This window comes from Eleginops maclovinus, chromosome 5 (assembly GCF_036324505.1).
Source record: "Eleginops maclovinus isolate JMC-PN-2008 ecotype Puerto Natales chromosome 5, JC_Emac_rtc_rv5, whole genome shotgun sequence".
Lineage (NCBI taxonomy): Eukaryota > Metazoa > Chordata > Actinopteri > Perciformes > Eleginopidae > Eleginops > Eleginops maclovinus.
The window spans coordinates 13,768,604-13,787,573 of record NC_086353.1 but is presented as its reverse complement, the minus strand read 5'-3'; the positions used below and the strand labels follow the sequence as shown (position 1 = coordinate 13,787,573).

Sequence of the window (18,970 nt, the reverse complement as noted above, 5' to 3'; positions counted from 1 at the left end):
AGAAAATGTTACAGTAGCTCTGAAGCTCAGTAATTACAAAAACTGTGCGTATTATTTGTTAGCTGGGAGTCACGCTAACGAACATTTTTTTAGAGATACCAGAAAGTGGATTTTGTACAAAACCTGGATATCCTTTTGGCCCTGTTGTCAGCCTTTATGCTAATCTTATCTACCAATGCTTTTTACCAAAAATAATATTTCTGAAGTAACCCCACAAAGGTTTAGATTTGTTCAAAGAAAGTATAACTGATTATAATGACACACATTTTGTAGTTGAACACTGTTTGCAAAACGCAGAAAAAAAATAATGGATAAAGCTGGTGCTAGTTGTTTCCAGTCTTTGTGTTAAGCCATGAACTAACCAGCTGCATGCTTACATCATATTTAATGGACAGACATGAAAGTGATTTCCTTAAAAACAATGAAATATTTGGAGCTCAGAATAGAATCATAATTCTTCTTGGTTCCATTAACACTTGTGAATCATTGAGGCTGAATCCTAACACACACTTTCATTTTTAGCACTAACAAGGAAGTCTCATTAAACAAAAATGAACAGATGTTCATCTGCAGAGAGTTCCTCACACAGCATGGTTGTCAGTGTAAAAGCTTCTGTGTTCTCCCTGGTTGTGGCATTTTTCACAGGAACAACCTTTAGAAATTATTCATGTTTGTTTCTTTCAGGGGATTGAGGGGGGGAAACAGAGTGCACAGTGCACCCATACAAGATGCACAGCTGATGGGTGCTAATGTGAGTCCGTTACATAATCCCATTTCTAGAGATTCAGAGAAATCCTGACCTCTGAAAGCTTTCTTTACATGGTGGGGAAAAGCCTTGAATGAAAGCCACAATGCAACAATAACCATTTTCACTGGTCAATCTACCTGTCAGTGTTTTTCCAACAAAATGGGTGACATATTTCAAATGGTTTAATCTTACAATTCTTGTCTCTTGAATTGGCGAATGGGCCTCGTTTTATTTACCCAGATCTGAACCTGCCTTTTTGGTGTGCTGAGGTAAATGTGAAGCAGTCCTCCTGCTGAAAGGAAATGTACCACTGAATGGTTGCAAGCTCGCACAAATGTGATAATGCATTTTACAAAGCCTTTTGGGTAAACATCCATGTAATCTAAGCTTTGCTATACAGAAAAAAAGAAAATGATTCATTAAAACACAACGTGTCTTAAAACAATTTGAACATTACATCACCTGTTTCTGCATGGTAAAAGAGTGAATAATGGGGGATTTGAAACATTTTTTATGAAACATTTTTGTCTATATAGTTTTTTTATTCACATGGATGTTTGGATGACCTGGAGTAAATTTACTTTGCTTTAATGCCTCTTGTCATTTAATTCAGCAGGGGTTGTATGTTCACACTATCCTTCTTTGCATATTTTTCATGCTCCCTGACCCAGCTCATTTCATACATGGTGTCACTTATCGGTAGCTGCGTCAGTCTGTCGTTGTCTTTAATTTCTTCAGTGTCCATCACCTGCTCAGAGGTCGTTCCTCTGTGATATAACAGGGTCACCGTAGTATTCCCGCTGTCCTCGCTGCCCCTGGTCTTCACGGCACAGTAGACGTCCTGCTTCAATTTCAGCGGGCTCTCCGGCTTCAGGTGTCCGGCCTCGTTGCTCGCCATCATCGTCTCCACCGCCGCGCTCATCGTGGAGCAGCAGCCTCGTCCGCGTAAGCGCAACAGTCGAAAGAAAGCATCTCTGAAGTCCGCGTTAAAGGCATAGATGACCGGGTTAAGGGACGAATTACTCCAGCCGATCCACACGAAGACGTCGAAGGTTTTCTCACTGACGCAGTAAGGGCCCCGCAGCGCCACAGGATCCTCTGGTCCGGGACAGAAGGGCAGGGCGCAGTTCAGAATAAAGAACGGTAACCAGCAGCAAACAAAAACCCCCATGATGATGCTCAGAGTTTTGAGGACTTTCGTTTCTTTTCTGATGGAGACTTTGAGCTCCCGGTGTGAGCGATTAAAGCGCTGAGAATCAGGATGGTGATTGATAGGAGACTGATATGAGTTTGCACCGACGTCAGTGCACAGGTGAGAACAAAGTTCGGGTACGTCCGAGTGACAACTCTGCGCGTGCTCCGCTGCACGCTCTAGGGAGGAAATCATCTGGATCTGTAGCTGGGCTATCCGGTAGATGCGCGTGTATGTGACAATCATGATAGCCACTGGGATGTAGAAGCTGATTAGGGAGGAGGAGATGGCGTAAGTCCGGCTCAGGCTGGAGTCACATCTCCCATCATCAACCTCACCGTTAAGTGCAAAAGCCTCCCCAGCCGGATCTCCAATATCTGCACGGTGCCAGTCCAGCTGCACGGGGACGAATGAGATAATCACTGACACAGTCCAGGTCACTCCGATCATCACAGAGGCCACCTTTTTGTTCATGCTCCTCTCGTAAAAGAAAGGGCTGGAAATGGCCCAGTATCGATCCACGCTAATGAGGCACAGGTTGAGGATGGAGGCCGTGGAGCACATGATGTCGCAGGCCAGCCAGGGCTTGCAGAACCCTCCAAACGGCCAGTAACCAGCCACCTCAGCCACTGCTTTCCATGGCATCACCAGCACGGCAACTAGAGGTCTGACAGAGCCAAGGACACGATGAAGATGTTGGTTACTTTGGCACGCAGGTGACGGAAGCGATAAACGGCTGCGCAGACGGTTAAGTTGCCGAAAAGCGTCCAAATTATAAGCAGCGCCAGGAGGGAGCCGGTCAAAGCTCGGAGCACGAGTAAGTCCTCCCGGCTGCCATCTCCTAGGGCCAAGTCGGTTGTGTTATTCATTTCCTGGTCCCGTGTTCATCCATATTTAAAACTCAAAAGCAATACATTTAGCCATCCCGATAATACAAGAAAAAAAAAATAAGGAATCAATTACAGTGGAGAGCGCACATCCTGCTCCAGTCGTCTGCTCTTTGCTGCTCCTTCGAGCGCAGAGCAGATTTGCAGGGACCACAGTCATCACCAGCTGTACTACTCACTGCTGACAGCACAGCAGAGACGCGCAGCGCGGAGAAAAGTTTGACACTATCTGTTCATTTACTTTCATTGACTGTCACTGTTTCATATAACCTCGATATTTTTCCAAATGTGTTTCAATTCACTGTCCCACTAGTAGGTGTGCCATTAGTGGCTCTATTGTGATGTATGACTAAGCAGCACTGCAATGAAAGGCACATACTGTAAAAGCACAGGCACATAAAAGTATCCAAAAGGACATGTAATTAAGTAGAATCCACATTTTTTTTTTGTGAGGTAAAGTGAAAGAGAAATTAAAACAATGGGATAAACCAAAGAGCTAACCCATCAGGTTCATGTTACCTAAACAGTACTCATTTCCTGACCTTGTTTTTGCGGACTAACTGTAAAAAATATGACCTATATCCTGTTGTGCATTTTAAACTGCTTACCATAGAGTAATTTTTTTTCATACTTTTGTATTTCTAAAAACAACTTTGTATCTTTTTTTTCATTGATTACCCAGCCATGCGAAAGGACAGCAACAAAAAATAAACATATATTCAACACATACACAAAAATAAACATATATTCAACACATACACAAAAAATAGGCAATGAGATGAAAAAGTCCTGTATCTACTGCTGCTGTTGCTGCCCCCATTGCTTTTAAGTCTGTGTAATATTTGAGCATGTCATACTCAGTCTCTGTTTTACATGCGTATTAGAGAACTAGGATTTGTTGAAGAAACTGTGAATACATAGACTAGCTTTGATAACACTCTAATGCATCACGACTTATGATCAAAACATATCATATATAATTCTGAATTGGGCCAATTTGGATAATGAGTACTTTTACTTTTGGTACTTTTAATATATTTTGATGCCAAAATGTTGTACTTTAACTCGAGTAAACTTTTGAATGCAGGACTTTAACTTGTAACAGTGTATTCCTACACTCTGGTACTTCTATTTTTACTCAAGTACAAGATAAAAGTTTTTCTCCCACCTCTAGTCTACCCTCTTTATAACTTCTGAAGAGAAGGCAGAGTATTGACTGGTGAGGCGTCTCTTGTTGTCAGCGCCATCAGGTGGATCGTAGGCACAGGGTAAATGTTACGCTCAATGGGTTAAGCATCCAATTCAAAGACACACACACACAGAAGATCCCCAATTTCAATATCTGTTCCCTGTACAGTTTGGCTAATCAGAATGGGTTGTATTCAAAACAGTTAAATTAATACCACACATTACATTTTTGACAAACTCCTTATTTGCTTGTAACCTGACATTATCTACTTTATTTTTCATGCATTTTACCACCGCTAACTCAAGTATTTGTTTTTATTAATTACTTTATTTCTCTTTAAATTACTGTGGTCCTTGGGTTAGGGTTACTTTCTGGTTCAGCAAAAGGTGCGGCTGAGGGCTGAGGACAATAAATACTGCAAGCAGCCAATTGGGACAAATTGGGCCAAACCACAAGCTGCCATGTCAAAGGGGGGATTAGGGCTTTGTCAGTGTCCTTTTTGCAGTCTCTTTATCTTAATTACCCCTTGTTTTCAACATAAACCAACATTGTTATTTTCATTACAGGTATTTTCTCTTTATTTATTAGAGAATTGTTTTAAATAATGTTTACTTTTTTTATTTTGGGGTAAATATAAAACCCTTTTCCTTCAAACTACTCCTGTATCCTGTTGCCGTACTGTTGTCCCTACTAATATAATATTCAAAGAGCCACAACATGCACTTGCCAGTGGGCCAGAAATGTCCACATTAAAAAGAAATGTATACCTATCTGCTGGAGGTGTCAATTGTCAAATATGTGCTAACACGTTCCATATCACCTTAAAAGGTGATGATTTGTTCAATTGGAAACTTTTTCCGATTTTGTGAAATATTCCACTTTTTCTATATACATTTATTTACAGCTATAGTTTCTGTTTATTAATATTAAACAATCAATTATATTTTGGCACCTTAGGTTAAGCTACCTAGCAACACAGTAATTAAAATGAGCCCCACCTTTACAAGCTGCAATATTAAAGTGATGAACACATAATTGCATAAATACATTTAATGTATTAATCTAATGCGTACATTTATGAAATCAACCATTTTGCGTATGAAATCAACCATTTTGCATAAGGATTTACTTAGTTGTTCTAATTATGATTTGATTTGGTTGTTTTTGCACTTAATTACAGTACAAGTCAAATGCAGGATAATGTGGTATCTTCTTCGACCACGTCACATTTTTTGCATCCCTGCTTCTCTACCTGTAACCTTTAGACAGCATTTTTCAGACAACATATTGTGACAGTGCACTCTAAATTTAATACCCCCTCATCCCACTTCCTTTCTCTCTCTCTCTCTCTCTCTCTCTCTCTCTCTCTCTCTCTCTCTCTCTCTCTCTCTCTCTCTCTCTCTCTCTCTCTCTCTCTCTCTCTCACACACACACACACACACACACACACACACACACACACACACACACACACACACACACACACACACACACACATATACACACACACGCACAAACTCACACAGAACATGCTGCAGTGGATAAAAGCAGACTTTTTGACCGGGAACAGAGCCAGATGGAACAGCTGAGTTTGGAGCACCGGTGAGACAGTGAACAATAGCACTCAAGCAATATTTAATCTTTATTAATGGCAACAGTGTTTTGTTTGAATACAGATTTAGATAATGAACACAGAGGCAGGCAGTCCAAAACAGAGGGCGGGGAGTTGATAATCAGATAATCTCCATCCTTTTTTTAAGTCGGTACTATTTTTGGGCATTGTTGATTCAGGGCACTCTGGAATCAAATCCATTTAGTTTAAATGAAATTGCTTTCATATTAATCTTCTCTCTTTTCCTAATTTTAAGTGAATTAATCAATATAATACCAATAATTGTCATTATGTTGTACTTTTACATTCTCTAAAAATGTGTAGTATGGTCACACCAATACTTAAGAAAGATGCAGTTATAATGAATGATTTTGTAATGCAAAAAAAAATCCAGTTTAGAAATTTCAATGCATTACAGAATACAGCAGGGAGCTCCAACAGTCTCTAAAGCTGCATTCAGCCCCAACAATCCCATTTCTTGTGCAAATCCAGTCACAGCTGTCAATGTGCTATGTTTCTCTGCAGACCTCTTCTTGATCGTCTCAGTGCATGGCTTCTTGTCATATTGCTTTTTCAACGCAGACATTTCTATGATGCACTTTTCCCTGTCCATCCGCAGGTTCTCTTCCAGCTGTCTCTTGAGGTTTTCATTGGTCTCCTTTTGTTGCTCAACTTTCCTTCTGATACTCTTTAGTTCCTGCTGGAGGGCCAGTGTTCTCCGTTTCTCTGTTTTCATATTCTCCATTTGTATGTCCCTTTCTCTCTGTTTCTCCTCCCTCTCACGTCTGATCAGCACCTCCATTTGCCTTTTTCTGTCCTCCTCCTTCATGCTCTGATCTTTCAAGCTCAGGGTGAGTTTATCCAGATCTCTCTGCAAAGTGTCTCTCCTCATTTTCTCCCTCTGCCTGCTGGGCTGCTCCTTCTGTATTTGCTGAAATTCCTTCTCTCTTTCTTTCTTTTCATTTTCCTCTCTTTCCTTTTGAATGTTCTTCTGCATTGCTCTTCTAATTTTGTCCTCCTGCTCTTCCTGATCCTTAAGCATTTTTGTAACTTTGTCAAGCTTTTCTTGAAGAGCATTCATCTTCTCCTCCTCCTCCCCTATACGTTTCTCCATCAATCTCACCATCTCTTGTGTTTTCGTATCCTTCTCCTTCTTGACATAGTCCTCCATCTCTCGTCTGAATGCCTCCTCCCGTTCCCTTGATAGTTTCTCCTCCTTCTTCTTCTCCAACTGAATTTTTTTCTTCAGCTCCTCCATCTCCATCTTGCTTTTTAGCTGAACCATTTCTAGCTGTTTTCCATACAACTCTTTTATTACTGCCTCCTGTTTCTTTTCTAAAAGTGCCACATTCTTGTCCATCAGCCTCCTCTCCTCTTGCTGCTCTTTAGCCAGCTCCTCCTCTGCGTCTTTGAGCATCTTACTGCTGTACCATATTCCTCCATTTTCCAGCATCATGCTGTCCACTAAGGCAAGCACTTCCGACATCTGATCCTTATTCTTTGAGCTCTTGTTGTTGAAAACACAGTACCTGCCGCCGCATCCGGCCACAAGGTCGGCCAGATCCTTGCACCCATCAATTAGGGACTGCTTCACGGATGTTCCTTTTTCAAGAAGGTCTCCATGGGTAAAAACCACCACAGAGAAACTGAAAGCATATGCACCCATTGCTTGTTTGATCTGCCGCACCACATCTTTCTCCTCCTGAGTAAACCTCCCTATCTGAATAACAAGAAGGAACGCATGGGGACCGGGGTACAGGAGGCTTATACTCTTTCTCAACTCCTTCTGCACCTCCTGCAGTGTCTGCTGAGTGTCCAGAAGCCCCGGAGTGTCCAGCAGCGTTATGTTTCTGCCATGGAATTCTCCAGAGACCCTGTGACACTGTTGGGTGACGGAGGAGCTGCTAACCTTTGAGTCGAAGACATTACTGCCTAAGATAGAATTGGCGGTGGAGCTTTTTCCGCTGCCAGTCTTCCCCAGCAAGACCAGTCTGACCTCAGCGGAGGAGGAAGACTGCTTCTTGCCTTAAGAGACAAAAAAGGTTACATTGAAATTAAAGTAAGAAGGGTTATGTTTAAAACAAAGAAACATATATCAAAGCGTACCTGAAAATCTGATGGAAGACAGCTGCCCACTAATTGATGACATGCTTCTTCTTGTCGCTATTTGAGAACAAAAGAAAGCAATACAACGCTAGGCTATATAGATCCTAACACTGTGGGTGTGTCTGGACCTGTGACAAGTTAAACCCTTTGAACTCCAACCATCACCATCATCATGTCCGAAAACGTCTGGAGAAAGTGCAATTGTCTGTCTTTGAATCACTTAGCACAGCAGAGCTTATCTCTGATTCTCTGACACTCAAACAAGAGATCATGGTCCATCGGAGGCAAGGAGCTCTGAATCAAGATACTATAGAAGATTGGTTTAGGACCTGGTTGGAATTTGTGAATTATTTGGGGTCAGTGTGATTAAAGTCCAGCTGACAGATCATTGGGTCTCTTTTTCCTGAAAGTGATTTATTTTTATTTTTAGGAATCATAAGGGATTAATAGAAGACGACGCATCCTCTTGTCGGTGTCCTGCAGACTTTATACATTGTCCTATTGTGTTCAATAGAAATTCATAAGACAGTTATTGAAATATTTTAGTCTGGAACAAATTGGTGGACCAACAAACAGATCAACATTGACAAATCACCTCCTCAAGACAAAAGCTGTGTCATGTCTCTACCAGACAAATTATTGGTTGTTTCTATCATGACGTTCTGCTGAGATAAGAATTTACTTTAGTTTGAGCCTGGTGAATAGTTTCTGACTCATTTCAAGGTTTCAAGGTTTTATTGGTCATATGCACAGCATATACAACGTATATGTTGGCAATGAAAATCTTATATCCCATGCTCCTCCAACAACTCAACATACATGGTGCAAATAAGATAAATAAAATAGTGCAAAAAGAGAGAAGAATATTTACAATAACAACAACAAAGATTTGAGGATGTGAAATATATACATATGTGGAATACATTGAAAGTATTTAAATACTTTACACTGTTGAATGAGGAGGTATGGACAGATACATATATTACGTAAAACAGATGTATATGGCAGAAATGTATAATATATATGTGTACTATAAACAGATATGTATGGCAGATGTGTATAATACATATATATATATATATATATATATATATATATGTATGTGTGTACTATAAACAGATGTGAGTAGACATTCACAGAGCTCAGGAGTTCAGCAGTCTTATAGCCTGTGGTATAAAACTGTCTCTGAGTCTGGTGGTCTTGGTCCGGATGCTGTGGTATCGTCTGCCAGAAGGCAGCAGACAGAACAGATTGTTGCTGGGGTGATGGGGGTCCTTTAATATCCTACCGGCCTTCTTCCTACACCGCTGGGTGTAGAGGTCCTCCATGGATGGCAGCTCCGTCATCCATGGAGGACCTCTACACCCAGCGGTGTAGGGTGTAGAGGTCCTCCATGGATGACGTAGCTGCCTTTATAAGATAATTTGTGTGTGTGTGTGTGTGTGTGTGTGTGTGTGTGTGTGTGTGTGTGTGTGTGCGTGCGTGCGTGCGTGCATGTGTGCATGTGTGTGTGTGTGCTCCTCGCAATCTGCATTGATTATGTACCTTTCACTCTCCCTGAAAAAGTATATATCTGCCTATTCTCCCCTTCTAGCTCATGTTTTGATCTGCATTTTTGATATAGATTATATTATTTATTATTATTGGTTAATCATTTTGTACAGAAAAAGAAAGAAATGCTGAAAACTGATGTTTCGAAAATGTATAAATAAAAAATGTGGTTTGAACCGTAACGCATACTGCTGGTACAGGAAGTGGAGCCATACTTATTATCAAAGTTGTATGTTTTAATGGACCAATGAGCAAAGGTACAGATTATCCACCGTTCACACTCTGGAGGTAGGTTTTAATAGCTGAATATCACATTAAAAGGAGTAAGGGCTCTTTGTAAGAGAGGTAAACATTCTCTCCAATTATCAACTTTAAATATTCAGAACTTATGTAAACCAATTTCTTAACGTCTAGACTACAACAACAAAAAAAACATGAAAGACCAATGTTATAAACCTGCAAATAATTCCATGACAATCAAGAACAGACATGAATTTGCCTTTTTTTTAAGTCTTTAGAGAATATTTAAATCAAAAAACATATGCATTTGTGTTATTGTGAGACTGATTACAAGGCCTTTCCGAGAACTAGCACCTTATCGTGGTGGAGAGGTTTGTGTGCCCCGATGAACCTGGGGGCTGTGTTGTCTGGAACCTTGTGTTCCTGGTAGGGTCTCCCATGGCAAATTGGTCTCAGGTAAGGGGCCAGACTAAGATTGGTTCAAAAGACCTCATGACAAACACACATGAAAGCGAGGAAACCCGGCCCGGAGGAAGCCCGGAGGAAGCCCGGGGTCCCCTTCTGGAGCCAGGCCCAGAAGGAGGACTCGTCAGTGAGCATCTGGTGGCCGGGCTTGCCATGGAGCCCGGCCGGGCACAGCCCAAAAAAGTAACGTGGGCAACACCTCCGCTTCCCCTTCCCACGGGCCCACCACCTACAGGAAACAGCGATGAGGTCGGGTGCGCTGCCAGAAGGGTGGCAGTGAAAGCAGAGGGTCTCGACGGACCAGACTCAGGCGACAGAAGCTGGCCTTGGGGACGTGGAATGTCACCTCTCTGGGGGGGAAGGAGCCGGAGCTTGTGCGGGAGGTGGAGCGTTACCAGTTGCATCTGGTGGGGCTCTTCTTCTACGTACAGCGTAGACTCTGGAACCTTCCTTCTTGATAGGGGTTGGACTCTATTCTTTTCCAGAGTTGCCCAAGGTGTGAGGCGCCGAGCGGATCATAGGGGGGAAAACTCTGACTGTTGTGTGTGCTTATGCACCAAACAGCAGTTCAGAGTATTCGGCCTTCTTGGAGACCCTGAAAGAAGTCCTGTATGGGGCTCCTGAAGGGGACTCCTTAGTCTTGCTGGAAGACTTCAACGCACACGTGGGCAATGATGGAGACACTTGGAGGGGCGTGATTGGGAGGAACGGCCCCCCTGATCTGAACCGGAGTGGTGGTTTGTTACTGGACTTCTGTGATAGTCATGGATTGGCCATAACAAACACCATGTTTGAACATAAGGATGCTCATAAGTGTACGTGGTACCAGAGCACCCTAGGCAGAAGGTCCATGATCGATTTTGTTATCGTATCACCGGACCTGAGGCTGCATGTTTTGGACACTCGGGTGAAGAGAGGGGCGGAGTTGTCAACTGATCACCATCTGGTGGTGAGTTGGGGCGAGTGGCAGGGGAAGCCTCTGGACAGACCTGGTAAGCCCAAACATGTAGTGTGGGTTAACTGGGAACGTCTGGAGGAGTCCCTTGTCCAGGAGGCCTTCAACTCATACCTCCGGCGGAGCTTTTCAGGCATCCCTGTGGAGGCTGGGGACATTGAACCAGAGTGGGCGGTGTTCAAAGCCTCCATTGCCGAAGCTGCGGCAGGGGAACTATGGTCTCAAGGTCTTAGGTGCCTCAAGGGGCGGTAACCCTCGAACCTCCTGGTGGACACCGGTAGGCAGATTAGCCGTCCGACTGAAGAAGGAGGCCTTCCCGGGATATGTTATCCCTGGGCACTCCTGACGTAGTTGCAAGGTATCGACGGGCCCAAAAGGCAGCAGCCTCAGCCGTGGCCAAGGCAAAGCAGCGGGTGTGGGAGAAGTTCGGAGAAGCCATGGAGAAGGACTTTCGGTCGGCACCAAAGTTGTTCTGGAAAACCGTCCGACACCTCAGGAGGGGGAAGCAGGGAACCATCCAAGCTGTGTACAGTAAGGATGGGACGCTGTTGACCTCAACTGATAGTGTGTTAGGGCAGTGGAAGGAACACTTTGAGGAACTCCTGAATCCGACAACTCGGCCCTCTATGTTAGAGGCGGAGCTGGAGTATGAAGGGGGATCAATTCCAATCTCACGGGGGGAAGTCAACGGGGGGAAGTCACTGAGGTAGTCAAACAGCTCCACAGTGGCAAAGCCCCGGGGGTGGATGAGATCCGCCCAGAAATGCTGAAGGCTCTGGGTGTTGAGGGACTGTCATGGTTGACACGTCTCATCAACATTGGGTGGAAGTCGGAAACAGTACCGAAGGAGTGGCAGACCGGGGTGGTGGTTCCTCTTTTTCAAAAGGGGGATCAGAGGGTGTGTGCCAATTACAGAGGCATCACATTACTCAGCCTCCCCGGGAAAGTTTACTCTAAGGTGCTGGAAAGGAGGGTCCGGCCGATTGTCGAACCTCAGATTGAAGAGGAACAATGCGGTTTTCGTCCTGGTCGTGGGACGACGGACCAGTTTTTCACTCTCGCAAGGATGGAGGGGGCCTGGGAGTACGCCCATCTACATGTGCTTTGTGGATTTGGAGAAGGCGTATGACCGGGTTCCCAGGGAGATACTGTGGGAGGTGCTCTCAAAGCGAGAGCTGTGTCCGGGTCCTCGGTAGCACGTCGGACCGATTTCCAGTGAGGGTTGACCTCCGCCAGGGCTGCGCTCTGTCACCAATCTTGTTTGTGATATTCATGGACAGGATTTCGAGGCGTAGTCGTGGGGGAGGGGGTCTGCAGTTCAGTGGGCTAAGGATTGCACCTCTGCTTTTTGCAGATGATGTGGTCCTAATGGCTTCATCGGTCTGTGACCTTCAGCACTCACTGGATCGGTTCACGGCCGAGTGTGAAGTGGCTGGGATGAGGATCAGCACTTCCAAATCTGAGGCCATGGTTCTCAGCAGGAAACCGATGGACTGTCCACTCCAGGTAGGGAATGAAGCCTTACCCCAAGTGAAGGGGTTCAAGTATCTCGCGGTCTTGTTCTCGAGTGAGGGAACAATGGAGCGTGAGATGGGCCGGAGAATCGGAGCAGCGGGAGCGGTACTGCAGTCGCTTTACCACACCATTGTGACGAAAAGAGAGCTGAGCCAGAAGGCAAAGCTCTCTGTCTACCGGGCCATCTTCGTTCCTACCCTCACCTATGGTCATGAAGGATGGGTCATGACCGAAAGAACGAGATCGCGGATACAAGCGGCCGAAATGGGATTTCTCTGCAGGGTGGCTGGCATCTCCCTTAGGGATAAGGTGAGAAGTTCAGTCATCCGGGAGGGACTCAGAGTAGAACTGCTGCTGCTTCGCGTTGAAAGGAGCCAGTTCAGGTGGTTCGGGCACCTAGTGAGGATGCCACCTGGGCGCCTCCCTAGGGAGGTGTTCCAGGCCCGTCCAGCTGGGAAGAGACCGAGGGGTAGACCTAGGACCAGGTGGAGGGATTATATCTCTTCGCTGGCCTGGGAGCGTCTTGGAATCCCCCAGTCAGAGCTGGTTGATGTGGCCAGGGAAAGGAAAGTTTGGGGCTCTCTGCTGGAGCTGTTACTTCCGCGACCATGACTGAAATGCGGGAGAAGATGGATGGATGGATGATTACAAGGAAGTGTAAGCTAATAATGTGATTTGGAAGTGTACGACTGGATAAATGAGACTTTGAGTTGTGTGATATGGTTTTGTTGTAGTTGAACGCAGTTCCCCTTAACTACAATACATCAAGACTTCTTTATGTTTCTGATGACTCTTTCACTGCGATGGCATGTGCAAAATATGTTTTCTTCATGAAATCACCGTAATACATTTTGAGTAATTGACATACAGTACAAATGCTGATTTTGTGTGTAAAGTATTACTTTAATCTGCTGGTGCTCTCATTGTAACTGACTATGGAAAACGGCATCATGTGGTTGCCTAAAACGTAGTGTAAGTAATGTAATGCCTATAGGGTGTGGCTTTTAGCTCATCCATAATAAAGAATCCATGCATGTTCAAAGCGAGGCCTGGATCGTCTTACCGCTCCACTGCTCTGTCACACATGCACGCACACCTGAGGTTAACTATCCGAGAGGCTTTGAGGAATTTCTGTGTTTGTGTGCTCGTGTGGTTAAACGGATGATTTGTTTGCAATGACCCTGTCCTCTTTAAGTCAAAGCCAAACATACACACACATATAAAACAGTTCTGATTTGTTGAATTCAAGCAAAAATTAGGTGACTCTCAAAGAACACTGCAGTACGACAGTGATGTGGGATAAAAGTCATAAAGGCGGAAAAAGGATGATGAGGAAGGAGGCTGTCAGGATGCCTTGGCGATGATGAGGATGCTCATGAGGAAGACCATGACAAAGAAGATCCACATGAAAAACCTATCCATCACCTTGGCGACCTTCTTCCACTCTGCAGCCTTGACACAAGTAGCTCTCTGCTCGCGGAAGCAGTTGGCGATGTACTGGATGTTCTTCACCAACTGATGAAGAAACAGATAAGCACTTAAAGAAACTTTAGAAGAAGAGGAGTAATCAGATAAGCGAGTAAACGGAGAAGCACCTGTTTATGTTGTAGGCAGGGGCAGCAGCAAGGGCAGGCCGGGACTTTATCTGTGGGATAGAGGAGCTGCTCTTTCAGCCCTCCGTTCAAGTGTTGGAGGTTTTGTGGACGAGGGGAAGCCTGGTAGTCCAGCTCATCCCTCCTGATGTGGTGGTAGCGCTGTGGGGTCGGTCGCTTCCCCTCGCCCCTCTCCAGACTGGAATCGTGGTTGTGGTTGTTATAATGGTGACGGCTATTGTTGGCGTTGCCGTTCGCCTGGCCTTTGTGATGCTTGTTTTGATGATTCACAGCATGGCCGTTGCTGTACTTGTACCGGTCGCTGACATGATGGTAGTCATGAAGATGGTCATCGCTGGCGGGTTCCTCAGGGTACAGCGGGGTCCTCTCACTCTCTGGAGTCGTACAGTTCTCCCCCACCTCATACACAAAGAAGATTTTGGACATGTAGTCTATGATGAGCACCTTCGCCCAGTGAGGAACAGGCTTGGCCTCAGCACCACAGAAATGAATGTTCATGATGAAGATGGTGAGAGAGGTGGAGGCTGTGATCATAGTCATGGTGGCAATGTAGTACTTTCCTAGAGTGGAGGACAAAGAAAGGGATGCATTTATGAAGTGGAAAGGCAACACATACAAAACACATGAATAACCTCATTTGTAGACCATAAGGTTAAACAATGACATACAGATTGCTTATTAAACCAGCAATGATCTGGAAAGACATGCCATGGATATCTGTTGTCTCATCTCCATACATAGATATCAACCTAATAAACAGCAAATTAAGTACAAAATTGCATAATTGAGTTTTACATTTCCACCAGGAAAATAAAATGGTTAAGACAACATCATGAGATATTTAGTCAAAATGACAACATGATAAGTAAGATATAAGACACAAAGTAAGAATTATAAGGTACTAAGACCAAATGTATACTTACAATGCAAAACATAATGGCATATAAAGTCCAAAAACATTAACTCAATTGTGAATTTAAATCTAGACTTGGTTATAATATATAATAATATTCTATTAATATTGACTCTAAATATATTATCATTATAATCCAAAAAATCTCATCTTCTATATTAATAAATAAATGAAGAAAGTATAATTCACACCTATATAGGGCATGCTCTCTGCAGGTGGCATGCTTTCAGCCACCAACAACTGGAACACAGTGAGCGCAAGCAGCACCGTCACACCGAGGGAAACCTTCTCCCCCGAGTCAGCTGGCAGGTAGAAACCCAGCGGGGCCAGGAAGGAGATGAGGAAGCAGGGCAGGAGCAGATTGAAGATATAGAAAGAAGAACGACGCTTCAGTAGCAGAGTGTAGGTGATTTCTGTGTAGGGGTCGGAGCAGCAGCCATACATCATGACGTTTCTCACTGCTGGCATGCCGTGACACTCCCACTCCACGTTCTCCACAAAGTCCGAAAGGTCACCGCTCTCCATCGTCAAACTGATGTCCACCTGTGTAGAAGACGTACATTGGCTGGTACATGATAGAAACACACTACTGTATAAAGTATTTCAGCATCATTTCCCTTAAATGAACAACATCAGAAAACCAACAGATACATCTGAAGAATAATGTAAATCCCAGAAGAAATCATCCTATTTGTTTGTTTTTTGAGTCTAATCATTATTTTAGAACATTTAGATCTTTCTGAATAATAGACGGTCTTTAACCCAAAATAGTAAAAGATTCAAAGAAGAAAGAAGGTCTCAGTCATCCCCCTGCTCAAACACACCTGGTTGCCATTGTAGGTCCAGGAGCCGAAGGTGAGTTTGCACTGCTGCCAGTCAAAGGGGAAGTAGGAGACGTCCACCACACATGTGCTCTTTGTGATCGCAGGAGAGTCCCAGATGATCTCTCCGTTATATCGCAGCTTTACATTAGTGCTTGATGCACTTGACTCCTCATCTGCCCTACACAGACATACAGATCAATTCAAGTCAGATATACTGTACATAAATCTACATTATGAGTGCACAACTACATTTCTCAAAACTGACTTGTTGTAGAGAACGATGTCCGGCTTCCAAACCAGATCGCTGGGTATGTTTATCATCTCAAGGTCATCATAGTCCTCCTTGTCCCACTTCAGGTAGGCGTCATTCCACACCAGCCTGATCCACAAGTACGTGGTTAGCACCTGGTTCCTCTCATCCTACACACACATACAACAACATTTAGAAAGGGAGAGGACACATTGAAAAGTGTTTTTCCTTGAAAGAAATATTCTTACAGACTGGATGCAATCAACTCTTAATACACAGTTACTTTATTGGACATATTTAAGTAAACAAAGGTTAAACCGTACAATGAAACGTTTAGGACATGTCACTTCAGAATTAACAGATAAAGTAAGACATACATTACAATACCATGTAAGATTAGAAAAAAGGAAGACATAGATAAATGAAAAGTAGGTTACAAAATAATCCATCACATTGTACAAATGCAACTGGAAGTAACGGAACATTTAATAAATACGTCATTAACAATTAAGCAATCTCAACATACACGAAAAAAGGAATTGTGTGTGATTGACAAAATAAATTAAATGTATTGGAAGGTACTGCACACAGGTGTTGTATCAGGCCTAGAGCATTGGTGTGATGATTCTTATGTTAAAGTATAAGCAATAATCCATTTCATACTATTCAGCACTAGTCTCCAGTGGTCTAAGGAAAACAACACTGAAGGTAGTAATGAAAATACCAACAGTATGAGACACAAACATTTGCAAATAAATTAGTTTCCAGCTCTTAGCCATGAGGAAATTAAAAGGACACTCCATGGATTCACATGTCAAAGTCAATTAATTAGTCGCTGGGAGGATTGCAAAAACTGTCTTCTTCTTCTCTCTGAAGGAGCTTAGTCAAAGACTGATCAAGTGACAACACCCGTGTATCTCAGCTCAGTAACAGAGAATGCAGATATGTAACTGAAAGCTTGAATTACAAACTAGGACTGTGGAAAAACACCATGTTAACAAAACAGACTATAGAGTCACATGACTTAAGTTCAAAATCCAATGTTTTTGGATTGCTGCATCACTTGGCGTTTCCTTTTTCGTCATCTGTCTTTCGCCTACTTCATGAATGTGAAGTACTGAAACACTGGAGTATAATTTGAAGGCTTGGTTGCAACGGTTATACTGTAGCAGTCTACTAACTAACTTAACTTATAATGTATATTTCTTATCAAGGTGCTTTTGTAGGTCTTAATCTTTTATTATTATTAGTTCTTTGTGCAGCCTTCTTATCACAGCCAGACTGCCACCCTGTAGCGACCCTGGTTGAATTGTTAAAAGTTAAACTGGGGAAGGATGAAAACTAGTCCACTTAACTGTATTCAAATAGTGATTCATGACATCTGTTTATTTTTATTTCACATATTTTATTTAAGTTGATCTGATAAGAGGATACTGATATTGAGCTTACTTGTAGTATAAATGTGGGTATTATAATGGGTGTTGTCATTAGAATTAGAAAACAGGATAGAAAACTATCAATTTCAACAACAACATACCTTGATCTCTGGCTTCCTATATCCACCTTAATCATTTATAGATCTATCATCTTAAGCAGCCACAGGTCAACTCAGCCCAACCACTCAAGTTGAATTGTTTAAAATTCATCCACACACAGAAGTGACAAAAGGGACTGTATACATTTGGTGTGCTTATAGAAATCGGGTCTTGTATTGGAATATTTCAGTCAGTGTAGACATACTACAGTTTTAAAGAAGTAATATACCTTTATAAAATGTTAATGTATCCATCTGGAAGCTACTGTCTCTGCTCTATATTTGCAAAACATATTCTTACTCCTGTATCTTTACCCAATCTCCATCTTGGAATGGGAAAAATGTTCTGGGTACGCTGCTCCTGCTTGGGTTTATAGGACCTGGTGCCTTTAACTGTTTTTAAAACATGGTGTAGATGCTTTGATTGAGCTTGTTATCTTATTTGATTAACAATATTACAACCAGGAGTCTTGCTTTTTGGTACTGTGGTGGGACCTGAAATATAATTGTTTCCAGCTGTGTGTCTGAAACTTGATTTAATTTGCTGCTGCTGTATTGGCAAGGACGGACACCCTTGTATGAAAGTCATTTCATCTCAAAAGGTATTTTCTACTAAAAATGTATTTTCAATTAAAAAAAGTATAATATGAAATTGCACACCACGGGGGAACAAGTGAAAAACCCATTTTAAGAAATTATTTTGTGGTTTAAATGGCTGTTTATGTGGCTAGGGGGTGTAATGATAGCCTGCGTATTTGAGTTTGCTCTCTTCTCACCATATCTTTGATCTGTGAGAGAGTGATCTGCAGGGAGACATTGAGGGCTGCGTCTGTGTCTTCCACTGGCCTCAGAGCGTTGGAGTAGTCCTCCATCAGGTCAGCCAGAAGTTTGCGGGCATAATGACCCTGAGCTCCGTGGGACACTGAAGGGCAAGAGGAGAGCAGAAAATGAGGACTACAGAGGTCACAATAGACAGATGTCAGGGGACTCAGATCCAACAGGAGTACAGGTCAAAATTAGCTTCAAGATATTGGTCACATATTAAACGCAACATGCAGAACTGACCTTGTACTAAAAGGCTGATCCAAACCATCAGCGCTGTCTTCCTCATTTTCAACTAATCACAATCCAAGGGATCAATTATTCAGTAAAGCAGCCTCTGAGACAGCCCGGGTCCAAATCCAGAGTGTCACTTTATTCTGAACTTCATTCTCCTCTGCTGACACTGAGCAAGACCAAAGAGAAACTCTTCGAATCTCACATCCTGTCAGAAGCTCTGAGTGCTTCGGTAGTTGTTAGTCGCAGTTTTCCTCTCAGTCAATGTCTCTCTGTGTTTGTTCGCTGCTCCGGAACAGGACCTGGGGCGATCATTCACA

At 43.2% G+C, this 18,970-nt stretch overlaps 2 protein-coding genes across 2 annotated transcripts; both read right to left on the bottom strand.

Moving 5' to 3' along the window:
- Positions 1-332: 332 nt before the first annotated feature.
- Positions 333-2,952, bottom strand: LOC134864847 (D(1) dopamine receptor-like). The gene is given in 3 exon segments (XM_063884142.1): positions 333-1,997; positions 2,082-2,602; positions 2,605-2,952. Coding segments are annotated over 3 exon segments (1,371 nt in total). The 5' UTR covers positions 2,810-2,952; the 3' UTR covers positions 333-1,352.
- Positions 2,953-9,209: 6,257 nt separating this feature from the next.
- On the bottom strand, positions 9,210-18,893 carry chrna9a (cholinergic receptor, nicotinic, alpha 9a). Its single transcript, XM_063883108.1, has 7 exons — positions 18,660-18,893; positions 18,371-18,516; positions 16,076-16,230; positions 15,811-15,988; positions 15,178-15,529; positions 14,056-14,633; positions 9,210-13,975 (listed from the first exon to the last, which is right to left on the bottom strand). Exons 1-7 carry the CDS (start codon positions 18,703-18,705, stop codon positions 13,805-13,807), a joined length of 1,626 nt encoding a protein of 541 aa, XP_063739178.1. The 5' UTR covers positions 18,706-18,893; the 3' UTR covers positions 9,210-13,804.
- Between the last annotated feature and the right edge of the window lie 77 nt (positions 18,894-18,970).